We start from the raw sequence: 26006 nt of genomic DNA, 5'->3' as shown, positions 1-26006 counted from the left end.
ACATTTGAATAATAATTAAACAATAAACATTTATACAGTTGCATATTAATAAATGTTCACCTTTTGATTATTATTGTTGCCTCTAGCAATTATGAGTTTGGTTTTTTATTTCCAATCTATTTTGGGTTCATTTTAAGCCAGACATAAAGTATAGTAATTTTTAAACAATAGTTGAGTTAAATAAAACTATCCAGCAGGTTGAGAAAACATTTAACCCAAAAGCTGGGTTAAAACAACCCAATCGTTGGGTTTGTCCATTTTCAACCCAACTTGGGTTGTTTTTAACCCAGCATTTTTAGAGTGTAGGTTGATATTAATAAACTATTAATATTATTGATATTAATAAACATAGTTAATCCATGTTAATTCATAATTAACATCATTTATCTATTAACATCTTAATGCATTTTTAATTGCATAATGTATAAAACAAATGTTAAAGTATTGTTATTTCTATAATAATTAACATAAAAATATAGTAAATATATTTACTATTGAATTTACTAGTTAAATTCTAATAAGCTAAAGGGTGTGGGATATGCACTGGTAAATACCTCTGTAAAGTAACTCCATTTTAAGATGGGAATGCATCATTTATTTCATGATGTTTTAAAGGTATTTCTGACAGCCTGAGGTCACCTTCAGTGTGTCAGTAAAAGCTTCCGGACTGTGAATCATCAATCATATCTTATGCTTAACAATATGCCAATCACTCACCCAATGATGACTGGATCAGGGCAGACTGAGGCAGTCACTGGATCTGATGCTGCTCAATAAGCCAGTCATTCATCACCAATATGATAACTGGTTGTAGTTAAATTGAATAGTCAGCCAATCGTTGCATGCATCCTGTAGTCTAATGTATAACACGGAGCTTGCTATAGGGTGAATTCCGGGTGATTGGGACACTTTTTGCCATTGAGATGTCATGGGAAAAAAAAAAAAAAAATGCTCCAATCAACCTGAATTGTGTGTGTGTGTGTGTGTGTGTGTGTGTGTGTGTGTGTGTGTGTGTGTGTGTGTGTGTGTGTGTGTGTGTGTGTGTGTGTGTGTGTAACGCGTCCACGAACTATTCATAATTTTAGGTCCAAAATTATATCAATACATTTTGTATTTAAAATGCTATAACAGGGTCATTTTTTTTTTCACCATTTAAACAGCTTTTGTCTTCACTTTCTAAATTGCACAAATACATTTTTAATGTTAATATCCATGTCGTTTCTCTATTAATGAGATTTAATAGTTGCATCCATAGCTGATAATTATAACAACATAAGAAGAAATGTTGTTCTAAATAGTTTACCAAAGGACAACTACTCGCACATAAACAATCAAAAAGAACGCGTGACTCTTAGAGAGATCTGCAGGCAGAGAGCGCGAGGTAGAATGTGACGTCACCGGTCGCACTTCTTTCCTACTTGTTGGGAAAAGCGCGAGCTACGCTGCCTGGCACAGAGAGGGGACAGCGCGCGCACGGAGAAAGAATATCTTGCACGGTAAGACCTCGCACCTTCTCACTGCTAGCTGTTGTTTCTTTTATTTTAAAAGTAACATTTGCATTTCGTAAATGTATACAACACAGTTTTAGACGTGCAATGATTTTCGTTGTTGTTTTAAATTAAATTAAATTAAATGATTGCATTTTAAGTTGTATAAATAATCCGCGCATTTGTTATAAGTGTCCCGGCGTACATTTGTTTGAACAGTCTGTTTTTCGGCAGGATGCCGATGTATTGTATCACTCTGAGATCTCATGTCGCGCAAAGAGACAGATGAAAGACATCGACCACCTTAGACTCGTGGAGAGATCTGCGAAAGCAAGAGCGCAGCTTTATAAAGTAAAGCACTTATCCCCGGAGGCTCAACTGTCACAGTATGGAGAACATCACAAGCCCCTTCATCCCAAACCCGACATGCAACTACAGCATGGACTTATACTATCACAACTATCCCAACCGGAGCGATCTGAACTGCACGCCGCCGGCTGACTACTTCTTTTACGCAGACCTGTACGTGGTTCTCCCGGTCATTTACTCCGTGATATGTGCCGTAGGTCTGACAGGCAACACGGCGGTCATATATGTGATTCTCAAAGCACCCAAAATGAAAACGGTGACCAATATGTTCATTCTGAACTTGGCGATCGCCGACGACCTCTTCACTTTAGTGCTGCCCATCAATATAGCGGAGCATCTGTTACACTACTGGCCGTTCGGCGAAGTGCTTTGCAAAATCATTTTAAGCATCGATCACTATAACATCTTCTCCAGCATCTACTTTCTGACGGTTATGAGTGTGGACCGGTACCTGGTGGTGCTGTCGACCGTGCGCTCCAAGCGCATGCCGTACCGCACATACCGGGCAGCCAAGATAGTGAGTCTGTGCGTGTGGCTGCTGGTGATCCTCATCGTCATGCCCTTTACCGTGTTCGCGGGAGTCTACATCAGCCCCGACGACTCCGACAGGAAAAGCTGCGTGCTGAGTTTCCCCAGTCCTGAAAGTTTATGGTTCAAAGCGAGCCGGATTTACACCCTCATACTGGGCTTCGCCATTCCGGTGTCTACAATTTGCATTCTTTACACCATGATGCTGTACAAACTAAGAAACATGCGTCTGAACACCAACGCCAAAGCGCTGGACAAAGCCAAGAAGAAGGTGACTATCATGGTGTTTATTGTACTGGCCGTGTGCCTGTTCTGCTGGACGCCCTTTCACCTCAGCACCATCGTAGCGCTGACCACAGACCTTCGGACCACACCGCTTCTCATCGGCATCTCGTACTTCATTACCAGCCTGAGCTACGCCAACTCCTGTCTGAACCCGTTCCTCTACGCCTTCCTGGACGACAGCTTCAGAAAAGCATTCAAGAAGATGTTAGAATGTAGACCTGCCTGAATGTAACGCATTTTGAAGGGACGAGTAACAGGGTTGTGCACCATTCAGGATTGAATTCCATTTCGATTCCTGGATTTGAATTATAGTAGCAAACATATGCATTCAGCATTTGGAATATACCTATTTAAAATATAATATATATAAATTCAAAACTGAATTTTTAAATTCAAAATAGTGTCCAGCCCTGATTAAAATACAGTTGTGATCAAAACTGAATACTGCCCATAGGCATTTTATTTTTCAAATAAATTGTTGTTCCAGTTCAGTATTGTAGTTTCTGGCCAATTAAATTTAAAGGGAACCAAATTATAAATTCTAAATTTTGCCCAACCCTGATTAAAATACAGTTCCGCTGATTAAAACATCACAGTGTGCACTCAGATCCCCCTGTCCCTGTGTGTTTCCCCAGTTATAAAAGAAAGTATTTTCCTGACACTAAATTCTAATGTGAGAGTTTGTCTCCCTCTTGTGCTCTCTTGGTGATGAAATATTTTGAAATGTGCTTCAGTGCATTTCTAACAGCAGTGCCCTGGGAACTTGAATTAGGAATGACAAAAATGTGATATGATTTCTGATGTAGGATGACACCACATGTTTCTCAAACAGCAGGAGTCATGTGTATATATTTGTACAGACCTGCTTTTGTCACATGAAACGTCATCACTTCTGATCCAGCATCATAGTATCTTAATAGCACATTTCAGGCAGATGTTTAAACATGCATTCTTCGTCCTTTAAATGAATGAATATAAATGTAAAACATTTTTGTTTGTGTATATCAAGAGATTTTGGTCATGTACAGTAGATCGACACAGTGAAGCACACTGTCACATGGCTTTTTAAATAGGCTACATGTTGTAAATAAAATGGAATAAATCATTTGTCTTTCATTTAGCCTGATGCAGATGTCAAAGATTACTGGACTCCTGGACAATAGCAACTGTGTGTGTGTGTGTGTGTGTGTAGGACTGCCTTTTACAGCAAATTCACGGCCTTACACAAACGTACATTATCTACACATTTATCGGTCTGTTACAAATGGTAGATGTATAAAGATTTTTCAGTTATTATTATTTTTACACAAATCAACTTAAATATAAATCTAAGCTGCCAGAACTCAACCTCACATTTATGTGGAACAAAAATCGTCTATATCAAGTTAGTCATGCAGAGCTTCTTACCATCAGCCACCTGGTGGTCTAGAACAGTAACTGATACTGTATTTGTGCGCGTTCTTAGAATGCCATATTGAGCAAGTTTCATAAGCTGTAAAACTGATCAGACTGTAAACGAGAAAACAACATGTCACAATCAGATTTAGTCTCTTACGCATTGAAATAACCTATAGGCCTTTTGAAGTAGCTATATTAGGCCATAGGGCACTTGTGGCCTAATGGTTAGAGAGTTGGATTTGTAACCTCGCGGATTTGAATCTCAGTACCGGCAGGAAATGTAGGTGGCCGGATTGAATGGACAGCGCTCTTTTCCACTCTCATCACCTACAACAGAGGATAATGCCTTCGAAAGGCCTTGAGCAAGGCACCGAGCATCAATCGCTCTCCGGGATGCTGCCCACGGCTCCGGGTCAGTGGTGTGCAGTGGTGTTCTGAAATGAGGAGGCAAAGTCCTCACATTTTTTATTTATTTATTTATAAATCAATAAATTAATGTGCATTACTCTTTACATTGTCACATTTTCCTTGTTAAAAGAACATTACTTCAAAAAAAAAAAAAAAAAAAAAAGAAATAAACCGATAAATTCTATTTTGTATTTTTACATTATTTTTACATTAACGAGTCAATCTCATCAAGTTAGTGTTTAAACATCTTTATTCCAAAATAATAACCAAAGGCAGTAACAATTTAAACAATACATTTTATTTGTGTATTGATTTTTAGCTATTCTTTTATTAGTTGACTTAAGCTATTTCAGATCATCAGTCATGCTCCGTAAACATGTCTTTCACAGACATGAACATGTATCCTTAATTTCACCAAGCTGATTGCTCACTAAAACCCTGGAAGTCATTGTGTTTTCAGGCTATTTCAAGTTTGATTTTTAATGTGACATAAAGCGGTGATATCTAAGTAGATGAGCTGTTTACTTACCTTTTTAATTAGTCTTATCATTTCGGAATGCACACGTAAACAAGAGGCGGGATATATCGCACAAACCAATCATATCCAATCATAACCGATCATATCCAATCATAGCACGATGGAGGCATTGCCTCCTCTCATGTGACTTTCCCCCATTCATTAGGGCTGCATTCCAGTTCGGTTTTAGACACGCACTCGCAAACTTCCCTAAACACTTCCCCTCGGGGGAATCCCTGCCGCCATTTTGAAGTGTGTTCCACTTCGTGAATGGACGAGGGAAGTTTATATGGACAGACCCTCGATTTTGACCGAGGGAGCGAGTCTACTTCATATGTACACTTCAGGCAGCTCCATAACCCACAATGCAACACGATTGTGACGTCACCGCATATCGCGTTTAATTTACCCCACCACAAACAACTCTATGATATATTAATTATTTTTTAAACATTTAAGTGATCAAGGGCTTAAGACGTTCCAGTTCGGCCCATACAAAGGTTGCGCCAGAAGTGGGCACTCGTGCAACGTAAGCAATGACGTACATCCGAGTCAACGAGATCGAGTGAAGTTAGCGAGGGAAGGAACTGGATTGCAGCCCAGGTGTGTTCAACACCAGTGAGAGTAACCGCGTGCAGGCGGGGAGGAGCTGAAAACAGAAACGTGAAGTCAGACACTTTCTGCTTCCCGTAGTGACGCTTGTGCTGCGTTTGCATACTTTATCACAGCTTAGTGAAATAAATGCAATATTTGACTTATACACTGATGTTTCAGAGACATTTTCATTCAATACTTTATGTACTGCTTACAGCGTCTGTTTTTACAAGAATAAAGTTCAATATAAGCATACATTATTTAAATACCAATGTAGTGGGGTCTACCTTTTTATCAGTTTTATTTTGACATATATAACATCGTGACTACATGAAAAGAGCTTTATAAAAGTTATTTTATAAAAGTACAGATTTGTGAGCATTAGTGGAACTGAAGATGTGACAAAAAAACAAAACACGTGATCGTTGTCATGCGGTGAATCCGGCCAATCGTGAAACAGCTGGTGCAGCTGCTCTTAAGAAACTGCACTGGCTGACTCAGCCGGCTGATCTCGAATCTTTGCAGCCATTCATCACAGTCACATGGCGTCGCTCTGTCTCAAGTCAGAATATATTTGTAACCAGCAGGCACTGCTTCAAGTCAGCCGCTGATCGGTCTGTGCAGCGCTGCATGAAGTCGAACAAGCCTATTCTCTATTACTCCCCACAAAACCCACCACACGCTTTAGACTAGAGACTCTGTTGATTTTCTATGAGCTCAAGGGAGGCAATGATGCGGACTCCCGCTGTAACTTTACCTGAGGGTTCGCTGTTGGACAGTGTTCCTTTAGAAAAATGAGTGACTTATACACTTTTTATTGTCACATTTTGTAATAATTGTGTTGTTTTTTTTTTTTTTAATTTTTAATAATTTAATAATTTTTGTAATATTGATTATTTTCTCATCCTAATTTTTTGAGGAGGCACTGCCTCCCTTGCCTCCTTGAATGAAATGCCCCTGCTCCGTGTGTGTGTGTGTGTGTGTGTGTGTCAAGTCAAGTCACCTTTATTTATATAGCGCTTTTTACAATGCAGATTGTGTCAAAGCAGCTTTACAGTGATAACTGGTACATTATTTTGGCCGCACAGCAGGTCTTAAAGAAAATGGTGTCATTGCCCATCTTAAAGGTGCCCGAGATTGTTTTTTTACAAGATGTAATATAAGTCCTAGGTGTCCCCTGAATGTGTCTGTGAAGTTTCAGCTCAAAATACCCCATAGATTTTTTTTAATAATTTTTTTTTTAACTGCCTATTTTGGGGCATCATTAACTATGCACTGATGTTTTCAGCACGGCACCTTTAAGAGATGCGCTCCCTCTGCCACACGAGCTCTCAACTATATATACATCGCATAAACACAGTTCACACAGCTAATATAACCCTCAAATGGATCTTTACAAGATGCTTCGAATTATGTGAGTAAAGTATTTATTTAGATGGTTACGTTTGATTCTGTGTTAGTTTGAGGCTATGCTCTGTGGCTAACAGGCTAAAGCTAACATTACACACTGTTGGAGAGATTTATAAAGAATGAAGTTGTATTTATGAATTATACAGACTGCAAGTGTTTAAAAATGAAAATAGCGACGGCTCTTGTCTCTGTGAATTCAGTAAGAAATGATGGTAACTTTAACCACATTTAACAGTATATTAGCAACATGCTAACGAAACATTTAGAAAGACAATTTACAAATATCACTAAAAATATCATGATATCATGGATCATGTCAGTTATTATTGCTCCATCTGCCATTTTTCACTGTTGTTCTTATGTAAGATTATGTAAATATTGTTACATTGTATTATGCAAATATTGGGGTCATACATATTAATGATCCCGACTGTTACGTAACAGTCGGTGTTATGTTGAGATCTGAGTGTTTACCGGAAGTCTTTTAAACAAATGAGATTTACATAAGAAGGAGGAAACAATGGAGTTTGAAACTCAATGTATGTCTTTTCCATGTACTGAACTGGAACCATGTTCAAGTCTTGGCATTCAACTATGCCAAGATAAATTCAAATTCTGATTCTAGGGCACCTTTAAATAAATTCATTATTGATTCATTCAGTTGTAAGAGTCAATAATTATTAATTTAGTTAATTTATCTATATCAGCACTGGAGTAAACAGTGATGTCATTGTCCAGGTCGGTTTAGTTTGCATACAATGGTGTCGATGCAGGCAGATCAAAGCACTGTTGAATATCAAATGTCAAGTGTCCCCAACTAAGCAAGCCAAAGACGACAGCGGCAAGGAACCCAAACTCCAACAGGTGACATCAGGTGACAAATATGTGTTAAAATGGAGAAAAAAACCTTGGGAGAAACCAGGCTCAGTCAGGGGCCAGTTCTCCTCTGGCAAACAGTGCTTTATGATGATTCAGGCAGCTATCATAAGTTTGATTGGGATCGCGACAGTCAAGGTATTTATTCCAGTTCCATCCAGTTGAGGATCGTATTCATCACACCAGTATGGACGGTTTGTTGAGGAACTGGCTGTCGACTGTGTGTGTGTGTGTGTGCACTTGGAGGGTGAAATGCAGAGCACAAATAATCGTGCTACATGTCAAGAACTTTCACTATATTATTTTAAATCACGAACTGAACAACACCTAAATTGCCATGGTAGCCATAGTGTTAAGACAGGCCTAATACAATTGTGATAACTTGGTTTCACTAATTAACTAACTAACTAACTAACTAACTAAATAAATAAATAAATAAATGTGTGACAGCTTATTATTACATCTGTGCACACGTGTGTGTGTGTGTGTGTGTGTGTGTGTGTGTGTGCTTGTTTATATGATTTATGAGGACACAAATCTATATAATGACATGGGTATTACACTGGTATTACAGAATAAACATGAAATATGAGGACATTTCATGAGTCCTCATATTTAAAATAGCTTTAAAATCATATTAAACAATATTTTTCTTAAAAATGTAAAAATGCAGAATGTTTTCTGTGATGGTTAGGTTTAGGAGTAGGGGGAAAGAATGTACAGTATAAAAACCAGTATGCCTATGGAGAGTTCCCCCACTAAGATAGCAAAACAAACTGTGTGTGTGTGTGTGTGTGTGTGTGTGTGTGTGTGTGTGTGTGTGTGTGTGTGTGTGTGTGTGTGTGTGTGTGTGTGTGTGTGTGTGTGTGTGTGTGTTAACAACACTGGACATTTCTGTCTGTAACTGCATGCAACAGACAGAAGAGGGCAGCGTGCATTCACGTTTTCCTCATACTATCCCAGCATTTATTTCTAGATTTAAGATCTACATTTTCTAGATTAAATATCTGGACTAATGTGTCTTAATTAATATTAACCATACTTACAATTGCTAGTTACATAGTGCCGGTCACTTTTAAAGTGCATTATTATTATTATTATTATTATTATTATTATTATACATTATTTTGCTGTCTTTTGATAATTAGTAAATAAGTATTTAAAACAGTTATATTGATCTTAACACATTCACACGGTCCCTCCAGTTACCCAAAAGACTATCATTATACAGCTACTGCAAAAAAAAAATAATCCAGCTCAAGATGCTAGCTACGTTGATCATTATCTTGTTGACAACCATGTCACAAAAATAAATAAGTAAATGAAATAAAAGCTTCACCACCTGCTGGTAAGACCAGCTAATAGCAAGAAACCAGTTTGTGTTGTAAAACAGCTACCAGTTTAATCAGGATTTTCTCTGATACTTCTAAAAATTGACACTAGATGGCATTCATCTACCACTTCTTCTTACTGTGATCTATTATTTGACTCATGTGAGGATATCTAGTGCCATCGGATACCGGTCATTGGCAAAACTGCGACACAAATTGAATTTTGTCACTGCAGTTGTACACATGACCAGACTGACAGGCATTAGACACCGCGAGTGATCCTGTATATAATTTTGATGTTAGAAGGGCTCCAAAGGAAAAACTCAGCAGTTGACTGTCATGATACACTGTGATTGTGTCACATTGCTGCAATTGACTTTGTGACACTCCGTACCAAACACTGGAGCCGCTGGTCTTTGATTTGCCCATCACCTGCATCCGAGATTGAATCCCCTGCTGTATTCTGTCTCCACAAGCCAAATACTTGAACACGGGGGGGGGGGGGGGGAGAGACCTGGTTGCAAACTTCAATTATGCCCCAGCCTTCCTACCCTCACAAATCAATGACATCGACTTGCTGTTGAGGAGATGCACATCCCGTCTCAGGGAATGTGTCTATCTGCAATGAACAAATGGATGGTTGTCACAAAGAGTGATCTTATTGTGCTTCTCTGCAGAGCTCTATTGGAGAATGTGTTATTGTCCATAAGGGTCAATGCAGGTGAAGGCAGGATTCAATTCAATGGAGAAAGAGCGGTTAGTTTGTTACACGCGCTTTCATCCTGAATCATCTGCCTCCTCCTCTGCTTTGGATCTGTGGAACACAATATATCCTGTGCTTGTTCACAATACAGATGGACTACTGGCTCAAGCAGCCTAGCATGGAAACCCTCACTGGCCAATTATAAGCTCTGATTGTGTTCTATATGATGAGAGACTCTTAAATCAATTCCACATCGCACTGATGTCTGGACTGACTCATGGTGCCAACATGCAGATGCGGATTTAACAAGCTCCCAGTCTGTCTGGCTCACATCCATTCACGGCAATTAACATTTCAGTTATGTGGCATTGATTCAGCTGTAAACAAGGCATATTCTCCTCTAGGCAGGGGATAAAAACATTAGATGTCATTTAACGCAACATTTTCAACCCAGGCTCAGTGGAAATATGCGACTCTAGCTATATTTCTGTTAAACTGCATATCACTGCAGTTTTCATCTGAAATGAACACTAGAGGCAGTAAAACAGCAACAACTTTTGTTTTAGTTTTCACACAAATTATGATTACAGGGCAAATGATAGATTAATAAAGACTTATAGTGCATTGTTCATGCGATGTGGAGCCTTCAGAACCGAGTATTGTGAAACAAGAGTAACTTTAAAAGGCCTTGGGGCCTTATGGAAGGAAGCTAAATTTAGAATTTAGAAATAAATTTAGAAATAAATTTAGAAATAAATTTAGAAATCATAGGCTATTTTCTATTCTGTTTCTGACCCTCTCTTTGAAACATTCCATTTTAAAAGGCATACTGAATTCAAGACTTGGCAGTAAACGCCCACTACTATGATTGGATAACACTTTTGTATATTCAAATCATTTTCATTGCCCCTGCCATTACATGTGTGGAACTGTTCTGAAAACTTCTGATCCCGAATCAGAAGACAAACCTACACCTCAAATACCAAGGATACACCAGTCTCTCATGGAGGAGCTCCGGAGGCATAAAAGGAGCGACTATAGTGAAGGACGAGAGAGGACCAGGCCTGGACTTTATTTTATGTTTTATTATGTTTGTGTGGCCGGCAGACGTCCACGAGGGTCTGCCGGCATTACTTCCGTTTTGTTGTTTGTTTATTTTGAGATTAAAGTTTTGTTGAATGTTCGCCGGTTCCCGCCTCCTTCTTCCCACATCTACTGACCTCGTTATAGTGTTTATCTCAGTACATACGTTGAAACATTTGCAACTATGAAACATTTATACGTATTGCATATGCTTTATAAGTCTTGGTTGTGGCAAATTAAGTTCTTGGACTAACCACAGTTATAACTGACAGGATAAATTGCTGTGTTTCATGTAAATGAATTATCAATGAATGTGCCATTGTTTGTCAAACTTTCTTATATTCATTGTTACCATTTTCAGTAAAGTGAAAGTAAAGTAAGTATATATCAAACGATCTGTAACAGACAGAGCAATAGTGACAAGGTAAAAACATTCACTCACACTTGTGTTGTGATATTACTGTTGGATCCGATACAGTTGGAACTGCATCATCTATTTTTTTCATTCTCTCTGAAAAGTCTGCATTGAACTGTGTTGTTTAAAAATGAATCCGCAGACAAATGAAGCGAACAAACGAATAGTGTCTTAATAGGGTCACATGGAAGGCAATGCAAAGGCTATAGTTTTCCACATCTTGACTCTTCAAAACTTCTTGAAAATACTCAGAGGCATCTCTATCGTTTTGTTGCTGGACTAATCCTGTGTTTGCGTCTCATATTTACTACTACATGACATGTGCAAATTGGTGGGCGGGGCTAAAGAGGCAATGATGTAAGTAGGCGTTGTAGCATCTAAATCGATCAAACACACAATTGTAAAAGTTACTCTTCCAACCCTTTATGCATGCAGGCCCCATAATGTCTGGCTCCCCCACTGAGCTCTATCATTCTTCTGCTTCAATCCCACACTTTAAAGACTTGGCACATTGATTGCTATCAATACAATAATCAGACATGCACATATAGAAATGGCATCCTTTCCACTAATTCATTGACAAATTTGCTTAAATGAATGAACATGCATTTCTCCAGTACATTTTGTGTATTATTAATGTTTTTATATTGTTCTTTTGTATAGTGTTATGCATGTCTGATAATAAAACTTCTTAGATAATGTAGCCCATCTAGGTGGTGTCTCATATCAAAATACTCCTTGTTTAATGACTCACACTTTGGTGGACATCACCATCTCATAATGAATTGTATGTTTGTTATATTTATCAGAGTATAAATGGACACAAACTACCAGCGTACTCCCCTCATGCAAATGAGTTCACTTTCAAACAAAGGAACAATTCCCGCCAGATAACTGGTGGACTTGTGAAACGTCATCAGTCGCTGCCCAAGTACTGTTCCAATTCAAAGTTCACATCTAGCCAAGTAAAGTTCTTGATCCACCCCTTTTATCGAGGATGCATCGAGAGGTCACTTGTGCGGACTTGAGACAGCCAGGTATCCCAGAATGCATCTTGCACTAACCAGCAAGCGTCAATAGTAAAGGAGAAAACGTCTCAGGTTACGCATGTTGGCTCATTGGTCTTCTGTAGAGGATAAAAAGACCCCACACAGATCGCACTTTCTTCTGGTTCGTCTCTTTGTTCCTGATGATACAAATTAACAACGCAAGTGCGTCATCATTTCTTCACTTATTGATTAGAACTCCTGCACTATCGGACTGAACCATCAAGAATTTCTCCTGAGCCTGCAAATCCAGACGCTCCTCAACAGCTAAGGCATTTGCAAGTATCATAAATTTTAACACTGAACGGCGATTTAGTATTAAGTTTGTGAACCCCTTTATTAACAAATGTGCTTTACAGTGAAAAACTGATGGTTCTTCCAGCTCCTTAAATGACTCTTTTCATAGCTCCATTACCCTGATATGCTACAGTTCAAATCATGTCCACTCTCTCATTTCCTATGTATGAATAGGAGAAATGTATGAATAAATAAAAATCAGTAGAGTGAAGCAATGGCCCGCCACATAGAGCAGCCTTCACCTGGGTAAAGGCCTGCTGGCACAGCTCCATCCAATGGACCTTATCTGGTGCCTCCTTTTTAGTTAGATCAGTCAACGGGCTGGTGAGGTCCAAATAATTAGGTACAAACCTTCTATAATATCCCGCCAGCCCGAGGAACTGTCTAACCTCCTTTTTGGTCTTAGGGCACGGACAGGTCGCAATCACTGCTGTCTTATCAATTTGGGGACGCACCTGTCCATGTCCCAAGTGGAAGCCCAGATACCTTACTTCCACGCGCCCAATCGCACACTTCTTCGGATTGGCCGTGAGCCCGGCCCCCCTCAGCGATCTCAGTACAGCCCTCAAATGCTGCATATGCCGCTGCCAGTCATTAATGAAGATAATATCATCCAGATAGGCAGCAGCATATGCACCATGGGGCCGCAAAATTTTATCCATGAGACGCTGAAAGGTAGCCGGTGCCCCGAACAGCCCGAACGGAAGTGTAACGAATTGGTGTAATCCGAACGGCGTCGAGAAAGCTATCTTTTCTTTGGATAAAGGTGACAAGGGGATCTGCCAATATCCCTTTGTTAAGTCCAGTGTCGAATAAAATCGAGCCGTACCTAGCCGGTCAAGCAATTCGTCCACCCGTGGCATTGAATACGCGTCGAATTTCGACACAGCATTCACCTTGCGGTAATCCACACAGAACCGCACTGAGCCGTCTGTTTTGGGAACCAAGACTATCGGGCTCACCCAGTTACTGCTGGATTCTTCTATTACCCCCATTTCAAGCATCGCTCCTAATCTTCCTGAACTACTTGTGTTCAGGTAAGCGATATGGCCGGCTGCGAACCACCACGCCCGGCTCTGTCTCGATATGGTGCTGAATGAGATTTGTATGACCAGGTAGGGGAGAAAACACGTCAGCAAACTCTGCCTGTAATTTGGTTAAATCAATGAGCTGGGAGGGCGAGAGATGATCTTCCCATATTCATCTCTGGCCCCAGATCATCCTCTCCGCTAATCACCGCCGCCAGCATCACTGATTCTCCCTCATTCCATTTTTTAAGGAGATTGAGGTGGTAAATTTGACGTGCTCCCCTCTTATCTGAGCGTATTACCTCATAATCAAGCTCTCCAACTTGCCGTGTGACCTCAAATGGTCCTTGCTACTTTGCAAGTAATTTTGAACTTGACGTTGGGAGCAATACAAGCACTTTATCTACCAGTGCAAATTTACGCAAATTGGTTCCTCTGTTATACAGCCGGCTCTGTCTGTCCTGGGCCGGTAACAAATTCTCCATAGAAAGCCGCCCCAAAGTGTGGAGTTTTGTTCTCAGGTCCAGTACATACTGAATTTCATTTTTAGATTGGAAAGGTCCGTCCTCCCAAGCTTCTCTTGTGACATCTAACACCCCTCTGGGCTGACGACCAAAGAGAAGCTTGAAGGAGGAAAACCCCATGGAGGCTTGCAGGACCTCTCATACAGCGAACAACAGAGGTTCCAACCATTTATCCCAATTCTTGGCGTCTTCCTATACAAATTTACGAATCATTGTTTTAAGTGTGCGATTAAAACGTTCGACCAGCCCGTCTGTTTGTGGGTGAAAGACGCTAGTACGAATCGATTTAATGCCCAATAATTCATAAAGTTCACGTAATGTCCATGACATAAACGCTGTGCCCTGATCAGTGAGGATTTCCTTGGGAATCCCCACTCGGGAGATTAAAGAAAAACAGTGCAACACTCTTAGCGGAAATGTTGCGGAGAGCCACTGCTTCCAGATATCGTGTTGCATAATCCACAATGACTAATGCAAAACGATGTCGTCATGCTGATCACTCTAATGGCCCTATGAGGTCCATGCCAATTCTCTCGAAGGGGACCTGCATTAATGGGAGGGGGCGCAAAGGCGCTTTTGGGGTGGCCGGTGGATTTACCAACTGACATTCACAACAAGCTGCGCACCACCTGCGCACATTCTCTTGAATGCCTGGCCAAAAAAATCGGGTCATGAGGCGATTTAGTGCCGTCACCTGTCCTAAATGACCGGCCAATGGATTAGAATGAGCCGCTTGAAAAAGCATTTCCTTGCGGCTCCTAGGAACTAACAACTGGGTTGTATCTTCTTTTGTCTGAGCGTCTTGGGTCACTCGATACAACCTATTTTTTATAATTGCAAAATATGGATAAGTCAGCGGTTGTCCAGGAAGGAGAGGCTGACCGTCGATGGTGGTGACCTGTTCAAACGCACGTTTCAGCGTCTCATCCTGAAACTTCCCCAGGGGAAAATCATTGCGCTCTGAGAGAATAAGTCTCTCGATTTCGCTCTGTTCCCCTGAGGCAGTACCCAGTGGTCCCGGTTCAGTCTCTCCAACTGCACACTCGCGTTCCTCTCTGGTGCATTTTTTCCCCAAGAGGCATCCGTACATAAAGCCCCCAATAATTCGGTAAACACTGGCCAATTGGTTCCAAAAATTAACGTATGCCGTCTGTGTGGGTTAACTGCCACCTCAACACTATGCTTTTGACCCCTGAATTGAATAATAACTGGCACAATAAGATATTCCACCACATCCCTGTGGCTTGTATCCAATGTCCCAGATAAAATCAGGCTTTGATGAACAGAGGTTTGGTTACAACCTGAGTCCACCAAAGCCTGATAGGTACCCCCCTTGATACTCACAGGTATTTGGTACCGGCCAGCTTGACCAGGGGCAGCCTGTTGGACGTCCGGGACCCGGATCATTGTCCCTACCTCAATGACAGGAGACCTATCCAAGAAATGGTCCGGGTCCCCGCAACGCCAACAGACTTGCCCAGACCTACCCGCCGCTCTCGTGGCAGAGAGTGGGTTAAATTGTTGGCACGGAGAGAGGGGAGAAACAGGAGCGGGGTCCAGCCCAACAGCAGACAGTCCCACCCCCCTGGGCTGGGCTCTAGATCCAGAAACTGAACCTAGTTCAGTTCCACCCTGCCCCCGGGAACACGAGGCGGGCCGGGCGGACGAGACCTGGGGAGAGGGACAGGTCTAGAGAGAGAGAGGAACAGAAGGATGAATGGAAGAATGGCCGAATCCAGCGACGTGGGCCGGTGGCACTGGACCCACTCTGCCATTTTCTTCGGAAGCCGAGTGGTAAACTGTTCCAGTACCACCCGATCAATGACTTGCTCCACATCGCTTCCGTCGGCCAGCAGCCATTTGCGGGCAGGAGTCCCAGAGCTGTTGGGCCATCAGGAATGGCCAACGGGACTCCCCCAGCCCCACTGAGCGGAAACGCCGGCCGACGCGCTGCAGAATGGCCCTCTTGAGATTGTCGAAGACCAGGAGGTTTTGTACAGGGAGCTGCTGCGCCGCCACCTGCGCCTCTCCTGATAACAGGGGGATCAGGCACACCAGCCACTCCCCCCGGGGCCACCCAGAAACCTCCGCCAATTTTCAAATAAGTCCATGAAGGCCTCTGGGTTATCTTGCGGCCCCATATTATTCAGCGGCAGGTAGGTGGGCGCAGCGAGTGTGCTGATGTTCTTCGCATGAACAATCCAGCTCCGGAACCTCTCGCGGTCTTCCTGCTGGACCTGTATGATGGCCTCAAAGCGGCACTCCTGATCCGTACGCAGGTCCAGCAGGGCTTGATGATATTCCTGTTGCATGACCGCAAGGGATGAAATAATCTCTGCAAACGGCTGGGCAGAGGTCGAGTGCATGGCGGCGGCTCCCTTCTTTCTTCCCGGGTTTCAACACCAGTGTAATAAGTTCAAGTTCGTAGGTAAGGAAGAGGACAGGGTCGACTTTGACTGCTGACTGAGTTTTTATTTCAATAAAAAGATGTCCAAACAAAAGTCTGTGCAACGCACAATAAACAATCCACATCCACAGACGGGCTTCACTCCAGTAATGCTCTCCATTTCAGTCCCAGTGTCTCTCAGTCAGCAGTCCCCCTCTCTCTCACACACTCCTGTTTCTCCTGGCGTTTTATCCTGTTTCCGTGCCAATTACTGGAATAATAAACAGGTGTTCGTGATTTACATTTAACCCACTCATTTACCACGCGTCTCCCAATGCTCTCTCCTGCTGCAGACTTTGCTGAACCACGCCCCCCGGCCACAGCGTGATTTGTATGTCTGTGTGTGTTTGGTCTAGCTATGTGTTCATGATTTAGTTCAAACTTGTGTGCACATTCTTGCGAGTTGATCCTGACATGCTTAGAAACCAATGTCAATGATAACGATTACGATCACAGCTACATGCTAAGAAAGAGTTATTTGTCTGTTGCCGCGGAAAATATCCTTTCTGAAGAGTTGATAGACGATCAATACTGAGTGTTCGCTGGACGAACAGATTAAGTGATTGTAATATTAATTCAGCTACATCAAGTTAATTCGAATAACTGATTCAAATATTTAGAATGAATTATAACGAGTTATGATAAATTATTCATATTTCCCTTTTGAGCTAATTCAATACAGTGTATATCTTCTTCTGTGGAGGCAGTCTTTCATCGCACTATTACGTCATACTGAGACAAAACCAAAAGCAAGTCGATTTGGGAGCTTGGTTTCAATAACAACTGTAACAAAAGTTGTAAAATTTACAGGATATTTCTATAGTACTATAACTTATGTTTATGTCAATAGATTAAGGAAATGTTGATTTCTCAATTCATGACCCCTTTAACCAATGTAATAAAATGTTGCCCCACATTCACATTTAAAGCCTGTGACACACCAAGCTGACCATCAGCCATAGTTGGGCCATCATTGAGCATCTGTTGGCCAAACGTTGAGACTACTTTGACCCCATTGACAGCTTTTAGACGATTAAGGATGTTGAATTAACGTCAGGCAGTCGGTGACATAAACTAAAAACTAACTAAAAACTTTGCTGATCCTGAAACAACATTCCAATTAACCAATCAGATTTGAGAGACAAGAAACTTAGTTTTTAGGACAACTTTGATGAACTTTTGTGATCCACTTCAAATGCTGACTACTGTAGTTTGACCAACTAGAGACACTAACACTTACACTGAACTGTTTAAAAACCCCACATCTGCAATGGAGAAGAAAAAATATATTGCTTATAGCATAATTTGTGGCCACATCACCTGAAAAGTGCAACAAAATGCACCCGGATTGTACTTATGTCAGGTTTAGCAGAAATGAGTCCAGAGCCACTTAATTCCAAAGAGCCTGGGTTTCCTGATGCTATGCAAACAATGTACATGCTCATAATTTTAAAGGCTCATGAAGACCTTTCTCTTCTCCTGAGGTAACATTTGCTTCTGTCTTCAGTCTATTGATCTGGGAAGACTTATTAAAAAACAAAATTGATCACCAACTTACAAACTGTTCAATGCCTAGGTAGTTTGCCCTTATCCAGAGAAGACAAATGAGCCTGCTGGTATGGATTTGGATTACAGCGTTTCCATGGTACCCAAAACACTTATGAACTTGGTGAAACCTTAAATGACTTCATGTCGACACAGTCTACAATTATGTGGCATATAAGAAGTATTTGAAACAAGGAGGTCTATTATATTTAGAGATAAAGCCATCTGTTAGCATTTCCATTCCTCTCAATGGTAGCTCGGTTAGAGAAGGACTCCCTGGAATTATGCAATTTGAAATCTGTCATCTTTGTTTCTTAGACAGTCAACTAACTTGTGTCAAATGTCATGTGACTAAATGGAGCCACAGGAAAATGACAAAGCTGAATGGCTGATGAAATCACAATTTACACGGTTCAATAGTTTGGGGTTGATAAGATTTTTTTAATGGTATTGAAAAAAGTCTTAAGCCTTTTTCAATACCATAAGGAGGTCGCATTTGAAGGCTGTAAACGTAATTTTTGGATCCTGCTGGGTAGCTTGGGCTAACCGTACTTTCCTAACCTAACCAGCTAAACCTTGACAAACAATGATCTTGATTTATACACAATATTTAAAAAATGATACTTGAATTTCTTCTCAGCCATTTCCCATAAGCACTTATCTGCCCTTCTGTTCTTAGGTGAGGTGAAAACAGTTCACACTGAAAGACATAACCGATAGATATCTCATCTAAAACTTAAGTAGAAACCTGCATCACACAAAGGTGTTAACCCCACTTTATTTGTAAGGTTTTTCTTCAGTGTCTTAAATCAATCCTTTGGGATTTGCGGGAAGCAGAATGAATTTGTACACAGCAATATACTGACGCAGGCCTCTCTGCAGCCTCCTGACCTGTGTGTAGACCCCAGACACAGCTAATACCTCCACAGCAGCCAGATAAAGCCATCTGTTAGCATTCCCATTCCTCTCAATGGTAGCTCGGTTAGAGAAGGAAATCTGTCATCTTTGTTTCTTAGACAGTCAACTAACTTGTGTCAAATGTCATGTGACTAAATGGAGCCACAGGAAAATTACAAAGCTGAATGGCTGATGAAATCACAATTTACACGGTTCAGTAGTTTGGGGTTGATAACATTTTTTTAATGGTATTGAAAAAAGTCTTAAGCTTGAGAGTTAATAATATAAGAGAGTTAGTAATATTGGGAAATTGTATTACAATTTAAAATAACTTCTATTGACATGTCATTCTTGTCACTTAACACACCACAGCCACAATAACACTTTGCTGCATCTCATCTCAAGGCTGCGTCCTCCGGAGGTCGCATTTGAAGGCTGCAAACGTCATTGAGTCAGTCTCATTTAAGAAAAGTAACCGTTAGATTGCTAAGTAAGAAAGAAATTACAGTATTTTACACCTCACAAGGAATAACAGTACATTTTATTACGGTTACTTTTCTGAAATAAGATATCGTTGATGATGTATGGAGCCTTCGAATGTGACCTCAAGAGGATGCAGTCTCTGAAATGAGATGCAGATATATCAAGATAGGTGCTGCCATCTTAGTTTGCGCCGCAGTTCACAGAGTCCTGTCAGTCGGATTTACAGCATGGGAATTCATCAGTTTCTCCAGAAATACATGCAAGTAAGCGGCTGGTGAACTGGAAGAATAATAGAGTAAAGTTTACAGTTACTTAGGCCCACTATGTGTGTCTGATATGAATAAACATTTATAAACTCTAAATTTATTGTTTTACATTTTAGTGGGACCATATACTCTCAGGGGCACAGAAATAAAAATCCCATATGTGGGACTGTACCGCTCAAAAGGTTAATGCATCATTGCTTTAATATAATATAATATAACATAATACATATTTCTTGCCAAAATGTTTATATATCACAAATCACACAAGTATATCAATTGAGAAACATGCTTTTTTGGATCCTGCTGGGTAGCTTGGGCTAACCGTACTTTCCTAACCTAACCAGCTAAACCTTGACAAACAATGATCTTGATTTATACACAATATTTAAAAAATGATACTTGAATTTCTTCTCAGCCATTTCCCATAAGCACTTATCTGCCCTTCTGTTCTTAGATGAGGTGAAAACAGTTCACACTGAAAGACATAACCGATAGATATCTCATCTAAAACTTAAGTAGAAACCTGCATCACACAAAGGTGTTAACCCCACTTTATTTGTAAGGTTTTTCTTCAGTGTCTTAAATCAATCCTTTGGGATTTGCGGGAAGCAGAATGAATTTGTACACAGCAATATACTGACGCAGGCCTCTCTGCAGCCTCCTGACCTGTGTGTAGACCCCAGACGCAGCTAATACCTCCACAGCAGCCAGAAGAAATATGTCTCCCTGCTGACCGTTGAATTATGGGGACTGTATCCCTCTGTTTTGCCTTGGGACATGGAGGTGTGTATGTGTGCGTGAGTGAGGCCACATAAGCATCAGTCTTCTGCGCTTTTTATTACCCCACACATCTTCTTGCTGTCACCGCATTGCTGGTACTAAGACATCTGGATTCACTGTGGCATACACATACACACACAGCACAAACACACACAGGCTGATTTACATCAAACAATCCATCTATCCGTGGACCTTCATTGCCTGATGGTGTTCAAGCCTCCACAACTTCATCCCTTGGTCAATACTGAGCGCATACCAAATCATAAGTCACAGACAGTAGTATTATAACCCAGTTAGGGGGATTGGATTGAGAAATGACAGGGTGGCGAGAGGGGGAGGGATTCATGATTTTCACCAAATGGTAGCCTGCACTAATTGATAGGAGTAGAGAGTGCTGCTAGTGCAGTAATGAAATGGCCTTATGTGACGGCAGAGGGTGGCACTAGAATAAAATATCTCCCGGTGGGAGGAGATGAAGCCTTTCTTCAATCTGTTAATGTGTGACAATCTCTGTGGGTTGTGCATATCAAGCAGGGATGGAGCTTTGCATTATTGATGTGTCACTCTTCAGGTAAAAAGAATAGCAGAAATAATTTCTATTTATTGGCTTACTTTATTGGCTATATATATACATTGGGTACGGAAAGTATTCAGACCCCCTTAAATTTTTCACCCTTTGTTATATTGCAGCCATTTGCTAAAATCATTTAAGTTCATTTTTTCCTCATTAATGTACGCACAGCACCCCATATTGACAGAAAAACACAGAATTGTTGACATTTTTGCAGATTTATTAAAAAAGAAAAACTGAAATATCACATGGTCCTAAGTATTCAGAAGTATTCATTAGTAGAAGCACCCTTTTGATCTAATACAGCCATGAGTCTTTTTGGGAAAGATGTCATGTTTTTCACACCTGGATTTGGGGATCTTCTGCCATTCCTCCTTGCAGATCCTCTCCAGTTCTGTCAGGTTGGATGGTAAACGTTGGTGGACAGCCATTTTTAGGTCTCTCCAGAGATGCTCAATTGGGTTTAAGTCAGGGCTCTGGGTGGGCCATTCAAGAACAGTCACAGAGTTGTTGTGAAGCCACTCCTTCGTTATTTTAGCTGTGTGCTTAGGGTCATTGTCTTGTTGGAAGGTAAACCTTCAGCCCAGTCTGAGGTCCTGAGCACTCTGGAGAAGGTTTTCGTCCAGGATATCCCTGTACTTGGCCACATTCATCTTTCCCTCGATTGCAACCAGTCGTCCTGTCCCTGCAGCTGAAAAACACCCCCACAGCATGATGCTGCCACCACCATGCTTCACTGTTGGGACTGTATTGGACAGGTTATGAGCAGTGCCTGGTTTTCTCCACACATACCGCTTAGGATTAAGGCCAAAAAGTTCTATCTTGGTCTCATCAGACCAGAGAATCTTAATTCTCACCATCTTGGCAAACTCCATGTGGGCTTTCATGTGTTTTGCACCGAGGAGAGGCTTCCGTCGGGCCACTCTGCCATAAAGCCTCGACTGCTGGAGGGCTGCAATGATGGTTGACTTTCTACAACTTTCTCCCATCTCCCGACTGCATCTCTGGAGCTCAGCCACAGTGATCTTTGGGTTCTTCTTTACCTCTCTCACCAAGGCTCTTCTCCCCTGATAGCTCAGTTTGGCCGGACGGCCAGCTCTAGGAAGGGTTCTGGTCATCCCAAACGTCTTCCATTTAAGGATTATGGAGGCCACTGTGCTCTTAGGAACCTTAAGTGCAGCAGAAATTTTTTTGTAACCTTGGCCAGATCTGTGCCTTGCCACAATTCTGTCTCTGAGCTCTTCAGGCAGTTCCTTTGACCTCATGATTCTCATTTGCTCTGACATGCACTGTGAGCTGTAAGGTCTTATATAGACAGGTGTGTGGCTTTCCTAATCAGTGTAAACAATCAGTATAATCAAACACAGCTGGACTCAAATGAAGGTGTAGAACCATTTCAAGGATGATCAGAAGAAATGGACAGCACCTGAGATCAATATATGAGTGTCACAGCAAAGGGTCTGAATACTTAGGACCATGTGATATTTCAGTTTTTCTTTTTTAATAAATCTGCAAAAATGTCAACAATTCTGTGTTTTTCTGTCAATATGTGGTGCTGTGCGTACATTAATGAGGAAAAAAATGAACAAATGATTTTAGCAAATGGCTGCAATATAACAAAGAGTGAAAATTTTAAGGGGGTCTGAATACTTTCTGATATATCATATATATATATATATATAATGCATACTACAATCATTCTCAGCTGATATTACTTCAGGAATCAGATGTTATATTGAATATTAAGTAGCAACCTAACACAGTTCACATGTTCATCATCCGTAAACAACAATGTCCTTACTATCAAACTTGTATGTGAAATGTACACCAATGAACCAAAACATTATATGACCACCTGCCTAATATGCTGTTGGTCCTCCACATGCTGCCAAAACAGCACCGACCCAATGAGGCATGGGCTCTACAAGACCCCTGAAGGTGTGCTGTGGTATCTGGCACCAAGACGTTAGCAGCAGATCCTTCAAGTCCTGTAGGTTGCGAGGCGGAGCCGGTGCGGATCGAACTTGTTGGTCCAGAACATCCCACAGATGCACAGTTGGATTGAGATCTGGGGAATTTGGAAGTCAGGGAAACAACTTGGTCCTCATGTATCAAACAAATGTATAATCCAACGTAGGGGAAACCAGGGATGGTTGTAACATTTTTGACATTTCTGTCTGTATCTTGGAGTTCTATTAAGCCAGTGCATTCAAAATGTGATTAAAACTAGTTACATGTGCCAGCTATTAAATTATATAGCTGTTATCTTTGCAGCACTAATAGAAAATGTGTGGTTTAGTTTCAAACACGAGGAGTGAAATGTTACAATCCACCCCATAGTCCGGGTTAGTTGTAACAGACCCTAGGGTGAGATGTAACATCATGATATCCACCGGTTTGAGATGTAACATTATGAAATAAGGATTATAACAAAAAATCAGTTTTGAAAGCTTTTTATTCAACTCAGATTTTTTAACATAATTGGTGTGTGTGTGTGTGTGTGCAACAAAAAAATAATAAAAAGAGCATATGCTAATTTTACATCCCTCAATTAGTTTTTTTTTTTTTTTTTTTTTTTTTTTTCAAAGGGGTGTCCAATCCTGTTCCTGGAGGGCCGCATTCTGCAGAGTTCAGCAACAAGCCCAATTAAACACACCTGAACCAGCTAATAGGTCTACTAGCATACTAGAAACATCCAGTCAGGTGTGTTGAGGCAAATTGGAGCTAAACTTTGCAGGAAAGTGTCCCTCCAGGACCGAGTTTGGACACCCCTGACCTGGCATACTGAAATAAAAAAAGCAACAAAACATAAATGCAACTAAAAATTTACTTATGACAGGTTGTAACATACTTCTTTGATGTTACAGCTAACCCAGAGTCTTGTAGCCATGAACTAGCTCACCTTACATCTAACAGCCAAAACATTGGCACTAACAACTTTTGATTGCAGAAATTGGAAGTGTTACAACTAACCCGTGTTACAACCATCCCCGGTCTCCCCTACATCTGAATGAAAAAATCAGCTTACAGCAACGCTCACATGTGATAAACTTTCGTATGCGGCCAATTCCGTCACATGAATGACTGGGTGTTGTTAAATGTGACTGCTGAAAACTGTCGTCATTTAAATGTCACGCCCCAAATTTTAGAAGCCTCGTCCTATAGTTTCCGACACAGAGAAATGTAACCCTGACATGAAGAGGAAGTATGAAAATAAATTTATCGTACTCTAAAAACACCCCTCAACCTCGTAATTTCAAACAATAAAATTAATTTAAAAAGAAAATACCGGTTAATAAAATGAAAAACTCACAAACAATATTAATATATATAAACTTGGTTATTTTAGTACCCCTCTTCACTCCACAGAAAATCCTTAAAATTTATTTTATTCAGAACAGAACAAGGACGAAAAAAAAGTAGCTGTAAAATTATATATTAAATTATAAATTGAAACACAAATTGGGCTATAGTGGCATTCATTATAAGGCGGAAATGAATTTATTTAAAGCAAAACTGAATTGGGCTCACACAGAATACCTCTCTCATTCGGGAAGAATCCAAGAGTTTCCATATTCACGATGTAACATTTATTGGTTGCTGAACTACTGTTCATTATGTAAACTAAGGCTTTGTATTTCACTAACTTTGTTTCAATATCCACATAAAAAATCATCCTTCGCATGCGCAAAACTATGTTTGGTTGGGCGTTGTGCTCACCAACTGGTACAGATGTACTCCTATAGTGGACCATTAAATTAACTTTCTCTGCATTTAGTTTGCTGATAAATCGCTGAGATGTAAAGTTAGCAATGCTAGAACTCATATGCAGCGTCTGTGCAATCAATTGGATTTAAAGGGTTAGTTCACCCAAAAATGAAAATAATATCATTAATTACTAACCCTCATGTTGTTCTACACCCACAAGACCTTCGTTCATCTTCAAAACACAAATATGTTTGATTAAATTCGATGGCACAGTGAGGCCTGCATTCACAGCAATGACATTTCCTCTCTACCTTAATATTATAAAGCAATGAGAATACTTTTTGTGCACCAAAAAAAAAAAAAAACTAGATAACGACTCTTTATCAATATAGTGATTGCCCAAGTTCAAAACACAGCTTCAGAGCTTTTTGAATCAAATCAGTGACTTTAAAATGTGGCATCAACGATATTCACTACCAACTGTGACTGGTCATAATGTTTTGGATCATCCGTGTATAAGAAGTAGAAGAAGAATTTAATATATTGATATAATATTAAGAAGAAGAAGATAATAATAATAATAATATTTATTAAGTAATTCACTGCAAAACACAATGTTTACATGTACTTTAAAGGGTCAATTATAGTATTTTTGAAATGCAAATCATACTAGTCCAGTTTTAACAAAGTAAAGGGCCTTTCGCACGGAGCACGATTAAGAGATGCAAATGTAAGTTGCGATGACGCTCTTGAATCACAATTTAAGATCCCTATGGAGCTATTCACACCAGGTGCGATCACGACGCAGCACGACAAAGCAAGAATTTTTTTCGACTAATGTGTCAATTTTTCCCCCCGTGGCCCACGATGAAACAAGCCATTAAATTAGATTTGAGCTTACCCGAGTTGCTGCTGTTGCACAAAAGTGTGAGAGTGGTGGTGCTGTTTTGAAAACCTGTGTAAACACCAAAGAAATGTATTCTGGGACAGAGAAGAGAATTATGTGATCTT

General features: G+C 40.6%; 1 protein-coding gene across 1 annotated transcript; it reads left to right on the top strand.

The window, feature by feature from the left end:
- The first annotated feature begins 1459 nt into the window (after window positions 1–1459).
- npbwr2b (neuropeptides B/W receptor 2b) lies at window positions 1460–3708 on the top strand. Its single transcript, XM_067371966.1, has 2 exons — window positions 1460–1496; window positions 1722–3708. Exon 2 carries the CDS (start codon window positions 1876–1878, stop codon window positions 2893–2895), a length of 1020 nt encoding a protein of 339 aa, XP_067228067.1. The 5' UTR covers window positions 1460–1496; window positions 1722–1875; the 3' UTR covers window positions 2896–3708.
- Window positions 3709–26006: the final 22298 nt, after the last annotated feature.

This window comes from Chanodichthys erythropterus, chromosome 20 (genome assembly GCF_024489055.1).
Source record: "Chanodichthys erythropterus isolate Z2021 chromosome 20, ASM2448905v1, whole genome shotgun sequence".
Classification (NCBI taxonomy): Eukaryota; Metazoa; Chordata; class Actinopteri; order Cypriniformes; family Xenocyprididae; genus Chanodichthys; species Chanodichthys erythropterus.
Note: the sequence above shows the minus strand (reverse complement) of the source record. Positions and strands in the feature narration are given on the sequence as shown.

Coding starts and splice junctions, on each gene's coding strand:
- npbwr2b (XM_067371966.1), top strand. CDS start 1,876: ATGGAGAACATCACAAGCCCCTTCATCCCAAACCCGACATGCAACTAC.